We start from the raw sequence: 18288 nt of genomic DNA, 5'->3' as shown, positions 1-18288 counted from the left end.
CTTCACCTTTATTCTCTTCCCAATCATATGTCCTTGTTTTTATCTATCTGATGATCTGGTTAGGCTGGATCGGTGCCTCATTGCTGTCACATGGAATAGATTCATTTAATTCAACCTCCTCTCTCCATCATTTTCCCTCAGAGTCATGCGGGTCCACATCACACTTTGCAGTAAACCCAACTAACATCCATGGTAAAAAATAAGGAGAATTTCAGCTCCATTGTTTTAGTTTTTTATTGGGAAACAATGGAAAATGTTTATGGACATGATAACCATCTATATCTAGAATGTTTATTTAATTATTTAAATCTGAACTCGAGTGCAAGGAGGAAAAAGAAACGCACAACAGATTCCAGGTTGTCGTTTGTTAAACAAAGATGAAGTTAATATTGGAAAGAAAGGAGGATGTGGAAAAAACTAAGAACTTCCTTTCTGACTCCTTGGGATTTAAGAGGAGAAAGGAGCAACTAATTATAAGCACTTGATTAATTTTGGTGTGTGTTGACAGAGTAATGATGTCATGTGGTCATTTTTTATTTTTACTTGATTTTTTTCTTCTTTTTTTAAAAGTTTTAGGTTACGTCTCAAATAAAATTGTGTTAGTCTCTATATTCTCTATAATCATTTTTAGAAACTGCTTGCATTTCATAATACATTCTAAAATAAAACTGTTTGAAAATACAGAAATTATTGTTAAAACTTAGACCATTTTATCTGCCAAAAGTTCAAGAATTCAACTTAATACAGGTATTTATGTCTCACACAAATTATTTCCCACTGAATTCCTGATACAGTCAAACCAAATAATCATCATCATCACCATGACATTTCATTAAGCATGCACACCTCAATATTTCTCATATTTTCTCGGCATATTTATAAGAGTGCTTGAGGTTGAATTCAAATACTTTAAAAATCTGATAAAAAAAAGAGATTCTTTTTTGACGTACTTTTGACCACTGCTGTATCTTGTAAAATGTGTGTGCGTGTTCTTACGCTGTGGTCTTGCTGATGTCCTGGACGCTCTGCATCGGGTCGGTGGTGTCCGGGCAGCGAAGGATGCAGGGAGCAAAAACTATGGCCAGAGCATTAGCCGACATGCGGTTTGTTTCCTCTTGCAAGGAGATCCTGGGAGCAGAAAACCCACCGTTAGAGCAGGCAATCCCTCATAAGCCGGGCCTTAACGCTCGTGTAACTGAGACGCTTTTATAAACAGCCACGTGCGACGTCTGCAGGGGTAATGGCACAGTTTTATTCAATAGGACTAATTCCATTAGGCAGCTGAGGTTTCATTAAACTCTTAGCCGAAGAGACGTTTATTTAGAAAACCTCCGCTAAGAAAGCAGCCTCCCCTTTACTGTCAGAGACATCGTCTGTGTTTACATCCATCTATGGTGACAGAAAGTAGCTGTATTGTGTAATATGTATGTATCAGTGTTATTGGATAAAAGTAAAGAGAACAATTGAGAGATAAAAAGCTGTTCAAATAGTTGATACTGGGTGAAATCTGGGAGGTATGAAAATGAGATTTTCTGTCTGTTAAAAAAAAAAAAAAAAGAGTGGTTCCTCTCTACTGTCGCCACAAGCTTGCTGAGAACGAAAAATGTCTGGCGAGTCAGCAGCTTGATGCAGACGACTGACTCTAACCCTTACCCTTCCTTAAATACACAACTTTTGTATCAACTGCCACTGTTTTATCAAGAGATTTTGTTTGTTATGTGCTATAATCTGGATGTAATTGGGATCAGAACATAACTATGCATTTTTTATGAGTTAAATTGGAATGAATTTGGACTAATTTGGACTCGGCGTAGCTGTGTGAATTGGAGCAGTTCTGTTAACTGAGATCCCTTGTAATTTGGTGCAACATATAAAACCTGAACTAAAACTGGTTCATCTGCTCTCCAACACTCATCCACGAAGAACTATTCCTACCCTGAAGTTTTTTGTCGTATTTTGACATATTACAACCACAAACTTTAACGCATTTCTATCAGATTTCTCTATGATCCACTGGAAATAACACATAATTGTGAAATAGAAAGAAAATGATACCCGGTGTCCTTTTCTGCAAATTAAAATTACTTAGTGAACATGTAGTCAGTCAACCAAAGTTAATACTTTTGCCACCTTTCTCTGCAATTACAGCTGAATCTCGGCGTATGCATCTACCAGCGTTCAACATCAAAACCTGAAGTTTTTATCCATCCTTTTTTCAAGATTACTGAACAATCTATCCATTGAAGGTGAATCTTCACCCCAGTCTTTTGCAGCCTCCAACAGATTCTCCTCCAGTGTTGCCCTGTATTTGCTCCATCCATTTTTTTTTTTACCAAAAAAAGCATGCCCACAGCATGATGCTGTTACCACCATGCTTTACGGTAGGAATGGCTAATTTAGGGTGAAGTGCAGAGTTATTTTTCTGCCATATGAAGAATTTCAAAGTATTTATGCTGCTGTGTTTGCGTAGATATTAAATATAGCGGTTGACTATATTTACCACTTAGACAAAATCGATTTCAGCTGAATATTTTTAAAAATTGTTCAACATATTAGAGACTAGTTTGTGTATGTCTACGATTATTTAAAACTCAATTGAAATATAATGCTGGTAGTGAAGAGGTTTTAATAAATTCAGGGGGTGTTTTCAGGGCCAAACTTAGAAGGATCTTGGCCCCTGGGCTGGAGCCAGATTTGGGGCCCTGTCCGGGAGCTGCAGACATCAGTGGATATGAATTGATGCATGCTTGCTTTTAATGCTGTTCCCAGAAAATGTACTGTAACTTCACAATTTTCACAAACATGAATATTGCCTTTTTCATGCATTTGTTTATATTCTATGACTTTTATGTAAAATAAAGTTTGTTGATTAAACAAAAACAAAATTTCTGGGCCACCCCAAACAAACTGCAGCCCTGGGATTCTGCCTTTGTAAATCATTTTCTGACGCCGGGTGTTTTACCTTTGTGAGCCACTGCAAAGAGGAACAAATGAAAGGGAAAAAAATGGCTTCTGACCTGACGAGATGAAAAATGAGGCGCTCCAGAGTGTTCAGGTGAGTTCTGCTGAGCTGATCGATGACAGAGTAAACGCCCCGGATCATTTCCTTCTTGTCCTGCAAACCTAAAAGGCAAATCTCTGTTTACAGCTCCAGAAAACAAAAGCCCGTCTGTCTGATAATCTCCAATTAGATGCAACTCAATGCTAAAGTGCGCTGGCGCTCGGCACTCACTCATTGCTCGGATGAACTCCTCGTACAGCTCAAACGTCATCAGCGGGTTGGGCAGGTCCCTCAGCCACTGCTTGAAGACGCTAGCGATAACGTGAATGTTGTAGTCATCCAGATTCATGTTCTCCACATCTGCGAGGTCAAACGGTGGAAGCGTTAGAAATCCTTTTTGATCACGCCACCTACTTAAAGTTTCTTGTAGCAGTTTACCCGTGTCGAGTGCTAGCTTGAGCTCCTTGATCTTATTGGTGGAGCCGGATTTCCTGTAAATTCCCTCGGTGTAGAGGCCGTGCATCTCGATGTAGTTGATCAGCTTCTCCACCACCAGAGGAACTGTCCGCTCGTCGTTAGTCAGACGAGCGACCTCCACTCCGAACTGTCTGGTCGACAGCTCTGGATCAAACTGTCCACACACAAACATAAACGCATGAAAAAAAAGAAGAAAAAAACCCCCATCCATTCACAGCCTATCTAGAATGATTTCAGTAGGCTTTGAAACAAACACTTTACTTTGCGGAAAACACGATTAATGTCACGGGAGGTTATCATGAAATAGCTCAATATGGCCGACTCACCTTCTTGCTACATTTGGTTGTCTTCTGGCAGCACTTTCTGTGGCAGGCGTACCGGCACACTGGATGGACACAACCAGACAGATCAAGCAAATCATTCCCATTATCCACAGAGAGGCAGTGTCTCCTCATTATTCACTTCAAGTTGTGACAAAAGCAACAGCAATAGCAACAAAAATCTGTTATTGCTTAAAGGAACAAAGTGGCATTGGCTGGCACGGAGAAAACATCCTGTGGGAAGAAAGGAAAAGCTGTGTGAAAAAAAAAAAAAAAGGAAATCTCCCGAGACATGGAGCCCCAGACCTCATGAGTCCAGTTGAAAACAATCTGATTAGGGAATGAGGAGGGAGAGAAGGCAGAGCCTGACCACTGAGGCCTGGCTGAACACAGACCGTGTGTGTGTTCATCACGCTCACAGTCTGTGTGTGTAAGGGTTGTTGGCGCTAGTCAGCAAAAAAACAAAAAAAAGAGTAGGTTTCCTTGATTTCAAACAATCGATTTGCACACATAATATGCTGATGAGCTCATCTTTTTCCCATCTGGGCAAGCTGAAAGTTGCTTTTTTACTTTTGCTCAGAAAAGTAAAAAATGCCACAGTAATCACACCACTGCTATTACTGCAATCAGACAGCTGCAGCTTCTGCTGGCGTTCTCACTAAAGCCAGGAAGACAGAGCACATCGCCCCAGTTCTAATGTCTTCTACTGGCTCCATGTAGGCCAGAGAACAGATTTTAAAAATAATTCTGTTAATGTATAAATCACTGAACAGTTTAGCAACAACACACATTAAAGACTTATTGTTGTTGTACCAGCCTTCCAGACCGCTCAGGTCTTCTGGTTCTGGCCTGCTCTGCATCCCCAGAACCAAACATGGCGAAGCAGCCTTCAGATCTTATTCAACACTAATTTGGAGCAAACTTCCAGAAAACTGCAAACCAGCTGAAACACTGAGTTCCTTTAAATCTAAACTTAAAACCCACTAGTTTAGAGTTGCCTCTGGTTAGGATGAAGTAGAACATTGATCTAGGGCTGCTGTAAAAGAATACTTTAGTAATCGAATACTCTATAGATTATTTTTCAGAATAATCCTCTCTCTCTCTGAAAGCGCGCTAAATAATAAAACACATTTAACAAAGCTTCGAGGCAGATACATTTAATAATCGAGGTACTCGCATCATTCGAGGAAACATTACAGCCTCACATTGATCAGTACATTTAATATACATTTGCCTGATTTTTTTATTTTAGATCATACCATTTGTCAAAATGTAATGTTTGTTGCTTGTTTCATAATTGGTTACTATGATGTAAAACTCTTTGAACTGGGAAGTTGCTGAATGTGTGGTACAAATACACATGACCTGAAATACGACAGCTGGAAAAAGCTTGTTCTTCCATGTGCATTTTTAACTGATCAATTATAGATCCTCCTGTCAGTCATCCAGTCAGAATTATTCAATTTAGCCTCGACCGCCTCTGATCTGTTAAAGAAAATAATAATAATAATCTGAAGTTCTCTCTTTCAGTTCTTTAATTGGATCAAAATAAAAAACTGATAGTTTTCAGCTTACAAACACTCCAACCAAGAGCATCTCCTTCAGTGGCTTAAGCGTCATAAAAAAATAAAATCTTCAATGTCTAAACAAATAACTATTTTTTTCTGTAAGATTGAAAACATTTTTCTTTAAAGGAAACTTTTTTTGTGGGTTATAATCCTTAAAAAAGGAAATCATTAAAAACTGAACCGATCTTAAAAGAAAACAGCAATCGATAATGTCCAAGAGGAAACAAAGCAATGTCTCGATTATTTAAAAAAAAAAAAATTATTATCTTGATGTTGGATATTTTATCTGCAGACTCACATTTGCACACACAGGCTCGATCCATCATCCAGATGAGAGAGGAGCAGTATTCACAGTATGTGGGGATGCTGTACTGAGTGGATTTGAAGATGTGTCCATTATGTTCTTCTACCTGAAGAGGGCAGCAAAGCGTGTCTATTGTTGAACCTCTTGAAATTTAACACCGTAAACAAGGACAATTCATATGGTGTTATTGTAAGTATGAACTAAACAAGAGAGACTGAAGTGACTTACGATATCGGTGTCCTTTTTCCTTCGCTTTTTACGTTCAGGCTTAGGAAGCGGCTACATTAGGGAAAAAAACAAAAAACAGATCATCCTTCTTGGCTAATAGATATTTTGTGTACCATTAAATGCACCTCTAAACCTTTGAAAAGTTACAGTTGTGACTATTTATACTTTATAGTTATAAAGTAGAGATGTCCACAGAACCCAACAATTTTCAGCAAACTTAGCCTTCATCAGTGATCTGCTGTTTAGAAACACAAAATGTTTTTCTTTTCAGACCAGTGAATACTCCACATGCCAGTAGACTGCGCAAACAACAACACTCTTTGATGTGAACGGTTTATCTAATTGAAGATTTAATGTAAAGTTGGTTATATCTTGTAATCATAAGGATTTACAGATGAACATACTGAACCATATCAGTGGTTCTTTCAGGCTACCAGAGCAACACCTGAGCAGATAACAGGAAGGCTGAACAAAGGACATCAAAATTCAATCTTTAATGGGACATCCTGGATTTGAACATGTTAAAGTAAGGCTCTACACTGTCCAGGGAATACACAGAGACACTGCTGCTTTAAGCATGGCAGCTGTGCTAAGTGTACAAAGTGGTAATATAGCGCTAAAGACTTCAAAAGATGCCTCATTTTGTCTTTACCTCTGCTCATAATTTAAATGCTTAATGACTGTTAATGATGAGAAGCTTTTAAAAATATTTTTTATCCTGTTCTCAAATTATTCTTCTTACATTATATATTTTTAAAAACCTGTCCTGTCCAGCAGCGTATAATTGCTATCTGAGTGCTGATGACAAGTCCAACAGACTTACTTTCATGAGTGGAGCATTACAAACTTCGCTATTATGCTCCACATAGTCTTGCCGCGATAAACAATAAATCAGTTAATGGCATGATAAAGGAAAATTATCGACCTTATTTTAATTCATCGGCTCTTTATCATTTCTTCCTGCCTTTTTCTCTCTCTGTTGACACTGGATGAGAAAAGGATCAACTCTGGTGCTCTCCACTGACTTGTGTTATGTTCAGTTTTTATTCAAGTGCATTTTTTGTTAACGGAGACTTGAGAGTTCATTTCATTTTTGTTTTTGGCTGTTTTGTTTATTTTGTTTATCAGCTCCAGTGTTAAGTGTTCTTTTGAAAACAAAGTGTATCTATTTTTGGCAGGATGTGCTTGCATTATTATGCCATTACCATGACATCAGTTTAAAATGTTCTTCAAACAATATTATCGTTTATCGCAATCATTTTTGAGATAATCAATCGCTCAGCAAAATTTGTTATCGTGACAGGCCTAGGTCCACATGACATATATAAAATAACTTGAGTATAAGAATAATAATACAACAAGAATAAAAATATTTTTAGAGAATGTGACTTTTTTTCTCTCTGAAAGAAATTGGGATTACTATCACTTCACAAAATTTGCTAGAAAAATTCAACCATCTCTTCAAAAAAAAATAAAGTTTTCCAGTCCTGCCATGCAGTAAAATTCCCAAACTATTACCTTGCTGAGAGCGCCGTCCATCAGTTTGTACTCCGTCATGAACTCATCCAGGAAAACTTTAAACGTGTTGACCCAAACTTTGACGGGAGGCTCCCTCCAGTCCCTCTGCTCCTGCCGCATCGTTTTTTCCAGGATCTGCTCAAACAGAGCATGAAGGTCTTTGTAGCGGATGCTCTTACCGTCATCCATCTGCAGAGATAACACAGGAAGAGCCAACAAGGGATTACATGCAAGAAATACAGCTTCCAGGACAAAATACATGTAAAGGATATAATGGTTTACTGCAAGTGCTGTAGAGTAGGAGTTGAAGATGTTCAGGCGGAACTCCTTCAGGGCCTTTTTGAAGACGACGTCCACCATGGTGTCCTTCTTACTGTCCTCAGTCTCCAAATCATTGATCTAAAATATAACAGATCATCACAAACAACGGAATTTCACCTGGATTTTAGTTTATAATTCCGTTTTATGCACACACGTGACTAGGCTGTACCTTTTTTAGGAGGAAATCGTTCATGCTCCTGTAGTCGTTGATGCAGGAGAGGATCTGCAGCGCGTCGTTCTGCCACTGGGCGGGCTCCACTGCCACGCTGCTGATCTTCACGCTCCTCCTCCGCTTCACCTTGGGGGACGGCTCCTTGTTCTCCTTCAAGTCCCTGAAGCCTCGGTCCAGAGTCAGGTCAGGACTGCAGGGAGGCGACATGTTCTCCTGGCCCGCTGTGTGAAACAATGACACTTTGTTATGACAAGAATGAAATGAAACACGACAGTGGGATAAAAACACAAACAACAAAGAAGAAGAAAAAAACAAAAGACATCTCACCATCCCCCAGGAGATGTCCAGTTTCTCCATAGTCTCCGTCCAGCGAATCAGACCCGCAGATCAGCTTCTCTCTGGACGTCTTCTTATCCCCATACTTCGATTTGCCCCAGAAGCGCATCTTCCCACGAACCCTGAATCACAACCACCCAAAATAGACACTTCTAACACATCTAAGACCAAAGAGATGGGAGACAATTCTGAATAAATTTCTTAAACACAGACAGCTGCACTTCAACAAACCTTCCGTCTTGTGAATTTTTGTGCATCGACTCCACTTTGACTAGGTCTCCCGATGACATGGCTTTGTGTAGCTTTTTCTGCTCCTCTGAGCTCAAGGGCTGAAAGATGGAGAGATAAATGTCAAATACACGCACAAATGTTACAAATGAAGCTTTAGTTCCACAATGTCTACAAAATTCAGTTATGGCCTTACGTTTTTCAGAAAATCTGCACGGAAAAACTTAAACCAGGAAGGAGAGGCTGCTAAAATACTTATTAAAAGTCCAATTAAACTCTTAAATCTGGGTGTGGGGCTCCAAAAAAGTAGCTTAATGAAAGATCTAAGCAATAATGCTTCCATCAACAAGGTGAGGAATTAAGGCATTCAAAAAAAACAGTGATAAACGGATGAAAGATTATAAAATTAAGATTTCAGTTAAACTGATCATGAAACTCAGAATTTAACTGAGCAGTTATTATTCAGCAGGTCAAAGACTGTAAGTGTTGACTCTTTGACACATTTGATGTACTTATAAACAAACTTTTTTGAATTTGCTCTTAGTTCTTCTTCAGTAAACCAAAGTAGTAGCAAGGAAAACCAAAAGCAAGCATAGAAACGTCTGGCCATGACTGAAGAATTACACTAAAATATCCCCAATATTCCACCAGTAGATGGCGCCATCCTATAGCTGAAAACATCGATTCAATTCGTAAAATTCAGTAGTACTTTAAAAACAGCAACCAAACTTTGAAAATTGTACAATATATGAACAAAAGGCAGTTTAAAAAAAAGAAAAAGGAAAGAGAAATAATTAGTTAAGCGCAGGCAGATCACATTCCTTTAAAGGATTTCCAAAGTCTGATTAGTGAGGAGAGAGGAAGCGTACGAGTCACATGCAAACATGGCTAATTACGGAGAAACACCAGGAGAACCCGCAGCTGTTAGAGAGAAGACAAACAGCAGCAAACCTCTGTAAAATTACATTTAAAATAAGTCCTACACAAAGCTAAAATAAACAGATTGACTTTACTGCTGCTACATTCCTGTCTTCAAACACTAAAATCAATATTTAAAACAAAAGCAAACAAATGGCTTTAAGTGGAGATTTTCAGATAGATGAGGGATCTGGATTGGAAATGTCAATCAGTAGCTGGAAGAGTTAGACAATGTTCACACGGGAGGCAAATCTGCTTCTTTTTTTCCTGCCCATATGTGACTTATATCAGAGATTTTCATGGCAGTCTGAACGGCCCAATTCAGATATTTTCCCAAAAGAAAACTCCTATCTGTGCCATTTCCATATGCGATACTAAAGCATTTGTAGTTTAATGGTCGTTTTGCATTTTAGCCGACTTGTACATAATTGACGTGAGAGATCCATAATTCTGCTCCAGAAAAAGCCAGAGGTGATAAATCAGGATGTAAACAATGGCTGAAAATTATGATTATGAACTTATGAAAGAAGTCGCTGCCACTAAGGCACATCACACCACAATCCCACCACTCTTGGCTCTGACTACACATCAAAACACACTTCTCTAAGAAGCTACAGTCAGCGCTCCACATTGCTATTAGTTGTACTTTCTTTTTATTAGCTTTCCGTTGTGTGACGATATTGTTAACTCTCCCATTGAAGAATAATTTTAAAACTGATCCATAAATGGCTCCACTGACTATTGTTTCTGTAAACAATGCGCGGCTGTGTGACGTCAACGTTCTTTGTTTGGGGTTGTAAACCGTTTACACAGAAGTCAGATTGCTCTTGCATCTAATTATGAGTATGAACGGAAAACACACACAAAAAAATACATTTCAGTAAAAAAAAAAAAATCAGAATTGAGCATTGAGACCTGCTGTGTGAAAGTACCCCTTACTGGGGTTTCAAAAGGAAAAGCCAGAAATAAGTTCAGTTTGAGGCAGAGGTGAGATGCAGATCGAGGCTGTTTCTACTGAGTGGGTTAGAAAAGTCAAAGAGAAGTCAGGCTTTAGCAGAGAGTACAGAGAGAGGGGCCACCGGTGGCCTGGAGGGGGTACCATGTCTGAGTCACTGAAACAGGCCTCTCTCAGGCCCGCCTCTGTGGAATTCTGCTTGGAGAGGGGCAGAGTGTAGTGGCGTGGGCTGGTGAGGCTGTCGCCGCCATAGTCGTCCTCTTCTGAGTCGCCGCCAGCTGCGAGGCTGGAGGCGCGGGTGAGGAAGTCGGAGCGCGTCCGTGCCATCCTGGCTTTCTTTTTCTGGCCCACGCTGCTGACCTGGAGTTTACCAGAGGTGAGAACAGCATGAGGAAAAAGTTCCTGCGTGGGTCTCCGGCAGAGCACCGGCCAATCGTCTTCCCCGGATCCTTCAGCCGGTCAGCTCTCGGGGCAAGAGTTGGATTACAAGATTCAGACATCCACAACACAAAACCTACACATATACAAACACACGCTATGTAAACAGCAGGGAGAGGGGGGGGGGGGGGGGGGGGGGGGGGGGGTTGCTTACATCCCGAGCCTTTGTTGCTTTAGACGGCTTCAAAGCTGGTGTTGGTCCTTCTCTGGGAACGGTTACAGCTTGTTCTTTAGAGTTGGCGTCAAATCTGGTGGATAAAAGAGACACAGACCTAAATATGAGTCTGCTAAATCCATCCATCCTGATCTATAGAGACATTTTTCTCCATTGTTCTTTAGGAAATTGCTCAAGTTTTACCAGACTGCGTCACGCAGCAGATTCTCAGTTGGACCAATGTTTCAGATGTTGGCTGATCTATAAATTCTGGCTGGATGTTTTGGGTCATTGTTCTGCTGGAAGGTGAACCTCCACTCCACTCTCAAGTTTTCTGAGTGTGTGTTTTATTGCAATATTGTCTCTTTCAACTATGGTTTTCTTTTAAGAACTGTTTTGTTTAGTGTACCTCTAATAGTTGTTCGGTCAACAGATTCTCCCACCTGAGCAATAAGGTTTTTAGCAGTCAAATTCAGATGCTTATCAAAAAGCAGATAACTGTGTTTTATTAATGTAAAATTAGTAGTACAAAAACAGTGTATAAGTGCAAAAACTAAGCAGTTTTCATCAATGAATCTTAGAAATGCTGTGACTCCTTTTTGCTTAAGACTTCATTTTAACAGCTGATCCTTTCAACGCATATCAGAATATCCAGGTAAGGGTATTGCAAATCATTAACTGAAATCCATCATTAATTGGCATCATAAAAGTTTCGTCAAGCAGAGAAAGGTAGAGCACACTCACGGGGTAAACATCCCTTTGTCGTCTGGGGAGAAGAAGATGTTCCCTGGTTTGTCAGCCAGACTCACTGCTGTAACTTCCTGACTCTGTGGGTTCTTGCCGGCAACTCTCACCCTGATTCCCGCTCCGTTTCGGGTCTCCAGAGTGAGCTTAGGGGCCCAGCCTTCCGCGGTAGGTCGGTGGTCTTTGCGTCGCTCCGTAGGAGCAGAGAACGGTGGTGGGGGCAGCTGGGTAGGACGGGAGGTCCCGTGAGCGCCTATGGCGACCGGAGAGTGAGGCGGAGGTGAGGTGGAGTCCGACTGCGTTCTGCCGTGAGGAGCTTGACCCGAGGTCTTCTCGATCAGCAGAGAGCTGGGTCGGGGACCTTTGGTGGACGTGGAGGTTCTGGCAGAATCTGGCCCGGCCTGCCTGCTCTGCTGGATCCTGTGCAGGGCCTCGCCTCTCTGCTTCTCGAACATCTCTTTCTCATGCCGGGCGTATTTGATGCGCTCCTGCTCCAACACTTCCTTCTGTTTTCGTATCTGCTCCATCATCTCCTTCTCGTTCTGCTGCTGCTGGTTACGCCGTCGCTCCTCCTTCTGTTCGTTCAGCCGCACCAGCTTCTCTATCACGGACGGATCGGTCGACGAAGGCGGAGAATCACCCGTCTGGGCGGCGGAATCTCTCAGGTCCACCGGAGGACGGACGATGGCACTCAGCTCGTCGCTTAGCGGGGTTTCTTTCTGCATGCTGATGACCACAACCACCGGGCGCCGTGATGACTCTCGTCTCTCTTTGAGAGGCTTTGCAGCAGTAGCGGTGGCTGTAGCTGCATCTTGGGGGATGATGCTGCCGCCCTTACGAGCGGGGACGTAAAACGTGGGGAGATTGTTCTGGATTTTGGGCGGATGTGGGTGAGCGGGTGGACTCTGGCTTCTTTGGGGGGAAGCAGCTTCAGCTTCCTGTGGTTGGGTTGGGTTCAGTGAAACATCTTCCACATTTGATTCAGGAGCAACAGGTGGGACAGGGGAGTGAGGGTCCTTGCCGTCCATGATCTCCTCTGTAGTCTTGGGCGGCTCTTCGTCCATCGTGAGAAGCTCGAAGCTGCCTTTGGAGCTCTCGCTGTCAGGCGTACCTTGGGGTGAAGGGAGAGACGGGCTAGCTGGCGGCACCAGCTCCAGAGACCAACGCTGCTCCTCAGAGGGAGACGAAGCTCCGCCGCTATTCGCCCGGACCTTCAGCAGCTCCAGGCTGAACTTGGCTTGCTCCAACTCCCTCATCCGCCGGTTCTCTCGTTTGGAGCGAGTGGTTTTCTGGGCAGGCTCCTCCACAGTTCTTGCCCGCTCCTGCGCCACCACAGCGGACGATGGGACTGAGGAGGTTGCTTCGGTTTCTACTTCAGAGTTGCCGTCTTCTTTCTCTTTAGCGGTGTCCTTATGGCTGCTGAGTGCATGGAGGCTCCTTTCTCGTTGTTCGTAGGAGCGATCCTCCCAGGTGCTGAGATCCAGCCCCATGATTCCTTCTCCCAGCTCTTCCTCCTCTCCAGGCGAGATGCTCACCCGGCCATTCTCCTCCTCCGCCTTCTGTCGCTGTTCTCTCAATTTTCTGAAGCTGCAAATTAAGAAGTTCCAGCGTTACTTTAACACTATGATGAGAATCTTAGAAATGAAAAGTGAACAACCAACTCCAGAGTTGAAGTTAGGAGTACAAAGCCTTGCCCTCAGGAGCTCAGCAGCCGATTACAGAGCTGCTTTGGCTTGGGTTGCTTGCGTCATGATATGAACTTACTAGTCTGATTGCACACAGAACAAAGCCCAAATACACTGCTGGTGCTGTGTGCAAAGATTAAGCAGCTTTTTTTCCCCCACAAGCTTTAGCAAAACCATGTTGTCATCTATCCCTAGAAGCTATTTTCAGAAAGAAACTATAACATCAGGACTTTGTTTCACATGCATCCTCTCACATTAAACATTTTTCAGTATATCCTACCTTTGCCTGCTGAGGAAACCTCTGCCAATTGCCTGCAGCTGAATCACAGCAGCATACAAGCGCAGGTAGGACTCCCTGGCCTGGTGACAGCGCCACACTGCCTGAATAACCAGGGCCGCAGAGGAGCGCCGACCGAGCCAGAACCTCCACGCTCTCTGTAGAACCCGAGTCGCCCGTCTCCACTGCCTGAACCTTTGACGTTCCCGGTAACCTCTCCAGTGAGCCTGCAGACACACAGCTGCCCTCTCCTGGACACCAGGGTCATAATACTCTTCCTCCTCCTCCTTCATGGACCGGTACGTTCGCCACCATTTCTGTAAGGAGGCATGAATTATTGTTTTGAAAAATGTAGAAAGTTAAACAGTATAAATTTCTAGAAAAATAAACTTCTTGAAATATCTTTTGTGAAATGCCACAAAGTTTATGTCATTTTAAATTTCAACATGTCCACTTCATACCTATCAAGCAGCTTTGAGTTCAATATGTACATAAACCTTTATTAGTCGTATTTCCACGTCATTAGTTATTTTTCAGATAGTTTTTTCCATTCTCCTTTTGACTATAGTTAGTTGAAATTATGCGTACTAGTTTTCCTTTTTTATTGCCTTGATTTGACTTTTTACAAGATTTTCTTTGAATTTGTCCCAGCACATCTTTTTATTTGCAGTGATCTTTGTGTTTTTCTTTTTGGTCAGCAAATAAATAAAACTGAGACCTATTTCAAAACTGACAAAAAACCCAACAACAACTACTTATAAAAAAAAAAGAGCACACAAATTATACCAGCTTTATTGTGCAAAAATGTATTATTACGTTCAAAATGGACTCTATGTATGGTACCTTAACACAATATTTGTAACGTCACATTTAAGCATCCCTCTGGATACAAAAAGTTGTTTTTATGCAACTATGAACTACATCTCACAACACCTGTTGCTCACACAAGACAAAAAGTTATTTAGTATTTTTTTCCATTACATTGTCACCTTCCTAAAATAATGTCCAAAGTCACTTTTTGTCAAAAGTGATTTTGACAAAAAAAGAAAAAAAAAGAACACATGCATTCCTTCCAAAATTGTATTTTGACAATGTTATAATAAGTACGATACAAGGCTGAACTAATGCCCCACTTTGTCAGCAATTCCAGTATAGAAAATAAAGAAATAATCACTGGAACAGAACTAAAGACAGTCTTTGCTGCAGATCAGATCAGTGATGATAAAAACACTTCACCTGGATGCTGACCGCCGCCTCCCTCATCCTCACGAAGTGCTTCCTCTCCAGCCGCGCTCTGAATCGCTGCTGCAGCATGACGATGAGTCTGAGCACCTCTCCGTGGAGCTCGGCGTGCAGCCGCTGACGCTCAGCCTCCTGTAAAAACACCTGAGGGGGGAAAGGCCGGGATGGAGTCAGAACGGGCCGGCCCACGTGCTTACTGTGAGTAAGGCAGTGAGCAAAGCGACATACACACATTCTTTTATTTAAAAAAAAAAAAAAAAAAGCTGAATCAAAAGCGTACACACAACGGCCAAGAAATCCCAGACCAGATATACGCGGACAAGAATGTCAGGCATGATCCTCTAATTATATAGACACATCCCAGAAGCATGGACCCCTCTATCAAACCCCATTCATAGCTGCAACTTAAAAAACACCAAACATGAGGTTATATCTCCATTACATACTTTTTTCTTTCAAAGACAAGATGCTTTCAGGGATTATGAGATCATCCCAAACACAAACCAATTCATTCATAGCTTCAGGTATATAAACACCTGCCAAAGTTTCTTATTTAGGTGTTCAATACAGCACAAGTACAACTCAACTTATATGTACTTTACTATAAAACAATACAAAGCAGTTTATTACACGTTTGTACCCATGTTACAAGTCATTCTTCGAGATCAATAAACTCAAATATTAATTTCTCATTTCCACTCAAAGGCTTTTATATTTACATGTCAATGTCAAGTTGTCCTCAAAATTAACAACAATAAATTAATTTCTTAGTGCCTAGAACCGTTCTGGGCTCTATATGAATATTGTACATTATAGCACAAGCAAGGGATCGCCCTCACTTTGCATTTATAGAGTGGAGCATGTAAGGCCATCTGGCTATAAGGTGGCCTTAGTGGAGACGAGACCTGAGCAACTGGAACCTTTAAAAAAAAAAGAAGCAAAACTACGGTATACTAAAGCTAAACTAAAGAAACTAAAAAAAAGCTATGAGAATCTGCTTAAAACTGGTGTTATTTGTGCACATTTTCTTGTTCAAGCTAAAGGAGAAGCAGCAGCAAAGATACTCAGATTTGGGAAGTTGTAAGGTTCTTTCAAAGTTAAAAAAGATGATTGCGTAACATGCCTTGTTTCAATAAATAGGTTACAGAACCACTTAAGCTTGTATTGTTGGTGCAGGGACGCCGCTGGATGAATCACTGGATGAACCTGGATAGCGTCCGCCAAGTGTTGTAACGGGATACTTCAAACTAAAAAGGCAAAATACTTGCTGAAGATAAAAAAAAAGTCCCAGTACAAAGCCTTGAGGAACTCTACATGTAAGTAGCTAAAGAATATAATAATATAATATAATAATATCTTTTATAATAATGATATAAAACAACCCCTCACTGATTTAGCTTCAAAACTATAGAAAATAATGAGGGCTCAGGCTAACTCTGAACGGAGACGGTTACATACCTTTGTCTTTCCCACTTGATAGCCCTCTGGTTGAAGATCCAGCTGATCCATACTTCCCTGGATGCTCGCCCTGGTAGAACGGGTTCCCTCCGGCAGCAGCACACTGAAGTGATGAACAAAGTCCTACAAAAAGACCAGATTATGGAAACAATCTGAAATATCAGTTCAGATGTGGCTTTTTATCCCATTTCCAGATGGAACATTTTACACCAGTGAAAGCCAATTCAACCGACTCTGGACCAGCAGCAGCCGATCTGCAGCATCTCTATGATGCAATTCAAATGTAGAAAACCAGTGAGAAATATCTGGTTTTAGGTAAAATAATAATGATAATAAATACATTTTTGTACAGATTCAAACATCATACATCCATTTCTTTAAACTGAACCTTCATTGGCTGAACTGAACACAATCAGGCCAGCAGGGGGGCTGGACAGGCACACAGATGCTGTGTTTATACAATTACCAGCATGGGGCGTGTTTCAGACCCCGAGCACAATGAGGGGGGTCTGTCCTGACCAGCAGAGTCCTTCGGAGTGATCAGATCCACAAGATATTTCTCATTACTGCTGAACACGGCACAAAGTATGCTGAGGAATTTACCGTGAATGAAAATGTCTGCTGCTGTAATGGTCAGAGTGAGATCACCAGAACACTACTTTCTTATGAGCTTTCTTTCCTTCGCCACTGAAAGTTTCACCCATGTACGGCTGTAAACATTAAGTATGGTGTAAAGTAACCGGTCTACCATGACCTGAAGAGATAAAATGACAGAAAATGAAGTTTTCATATTTAGTTTTAAGTGGAAAAAGTGTTCAACGTGTCCAGTTTTTTTTTATTATTATTACTTTTAACGTGCCAAATATCTGAAGCGGATGATGTGTGTGAAACTTCAGACCGATGGGATTCTCATCATACTGGAACAACGAGAGTTCGATATTGCTGACTCATTTCCAAACTTTGCTTTTCTTCTAGTGGAGCCATTCCTCTAATTATTTGGACAAATTCTTGGACTCATTCTGTGAAATCAAACTCCTTCTCATGTTTCCACCTGATGGTTTGGGTCTGAACTGACCAGCATCTGGAAGTGTTAGTTTTAGTAACTTCAACAACAAGAAAAAGAAAAAAAGCTTGAAAAAGCTAGACACCAATCATCACACCGCCACCACGTTTCACTGTGGATATGATTTTTATTATAACTATTATTTCTGGTGATGCTATTGTGGGTGGTTGTGCCCAAATTCTTTAGGAATTGTGGTCCGAAACTGTAAATGTGAAATTTTCCGTGGTTTCACATCCTTGTGCGTAGGATGAGGAAATTTTAACAAGGCCAGGAAGTGTTTGATTTTCTTACTCTATTTAACGTTTAAACAAGTAAACATCCAAGTAATCAGGGTGAAGAGTTCTTTGTGTTCTTTATTCAGACTTCCTAAAGATGGATTGAACAAATATGGCTTCTTTAAGCTAACATTTCTAAACCTTTTGCCTTGATGTCGAATTACTGGTATAGTTCAGAGATTTTAAACGTGCTTCATTTCATTTTCCTTAATTATTTCATACCATTACAATGTTAGTGGAATATGTCTGATAATGCCCCAAATCTACCCCCCCAAAAAACAACAAAATATTTCTTTACACGATGAAAGAAACACCCAAAGCAGACATGTTTCTCAATAACGCAATGTCTAGCCAACAAGGTGACCTATTCGCTATCTAAAATCTTGACACAAGAGGTTATTGGCAGAAGTGAACAAAACCAGAGAATGGAAACTACTGTAAGAAGAAACAGGAGTGGAAGTGGGCCACTCCCGACTGTCTTCTGTCCAGCAACTAACGCCCATCTGCATTCACCACCATTTGCTTTATTAGCAGTGCAGCACAACGCTTCTCAGGGGGCTGACATCACTCCTCAGAGAGGCAGCGTGGTTAAAGACGGCTGCCATC

The 18288-nt window shown here is 41.2% G+C and overlaps 1 protein-coding gene across 6 annotated transcripts in view; it reads right to left on the bottom strand.

Moving 5' to 3' along the window:
• Positions 1 to 18288, bottom strand: part of myo9a (myosin IXA) — a 121106-nt gene that overhangs the window by 5183 nt on the left and 97635 nt on the right. For 5 of the 6 annotated variants that reach the window (XM_023332015.1, XM_023332017.1, XM_023332019.1 and 2 more), the window contains 18 exons: positions 16345 to 16467; positions 14881 to 15030; positions 13648 to 13961; positions 11683 to 13269; positions 10939 to 11032; positions 10491 to 10706; positions 8477 to 8574; positions 8237 to 8367; positions 7907 to 8130; positions 7699 to 7815; positions 7417 to 7605; positions 5899 to 5949; positions 5665 to 5776; positions 3805 to 3863; positions 3440 to 3632; positions 3233 to 3361; positions 3018 to 3123; positions 997 to 1128 (listed from right to left, as the gene is read on the bottom strand). In XM_023332015.1, coding sequence (XP_023187783.1) covers positions 997 to 1128; positions 3018 to 3123; positions 3233 to 3361; positions 3440 to 3632; positions 3805 to 3863; positions 5665 to 5776; positions 5899 to 5949; positions 7417 to 7605; positions 7699 to 7815; positions 7907 to 8130; positions 8237 to 8367; positions 8477 to 8574; positions 10491 to 10706; positions 10939 to 11032; positions 11683 to 13269; positions 13648 to 13961; positions 14881 to 15030; positions 16345 to 16467 — 4025 coding nt within the window. The remainder of the gene's footprint in view (positions 1 to 996; positions 1129 to 3017; positions 3124 to 3232; positions 3362 to 3439; positions 3633 to 3804; positions 3864 to 5664; positions 5777 to 5898; positions 5950 to 7416; positions 7606 to 7698; positions 7816 to 7906; positions 8131 to 8236; positions 8368 to 8476; positions 8575 to 10490; positions 10707 to 10938; positions 11033 to 11682; positions 13270 to 13647; positions 13962 to 14880; positions 15031 to 16344; positions 16468 to 18288) is intronic. The other variant, XM_023332020.1, reaches the window with a different exon arrangement.

This window comes from Xiphophorus maculatus, chromosome 4, assembly GCF_002775205.1.
Source record: "Xiphophorus maculatus strain JP 163 A chromosome 4, X_maculatus-5.0-male, whole genome shotgun sequence".
NCBI lineage: Eukaryota > Metazoa > Chordata > Actinopteri > Cyprinodontiformes > Poeciliidae > Xiphophorus > Xiphophorus maculatus.
Note: the sequence above shows the minus strand (reverse complement) of the source record. Positions and strands in the feature narration are given on the sequence as shown.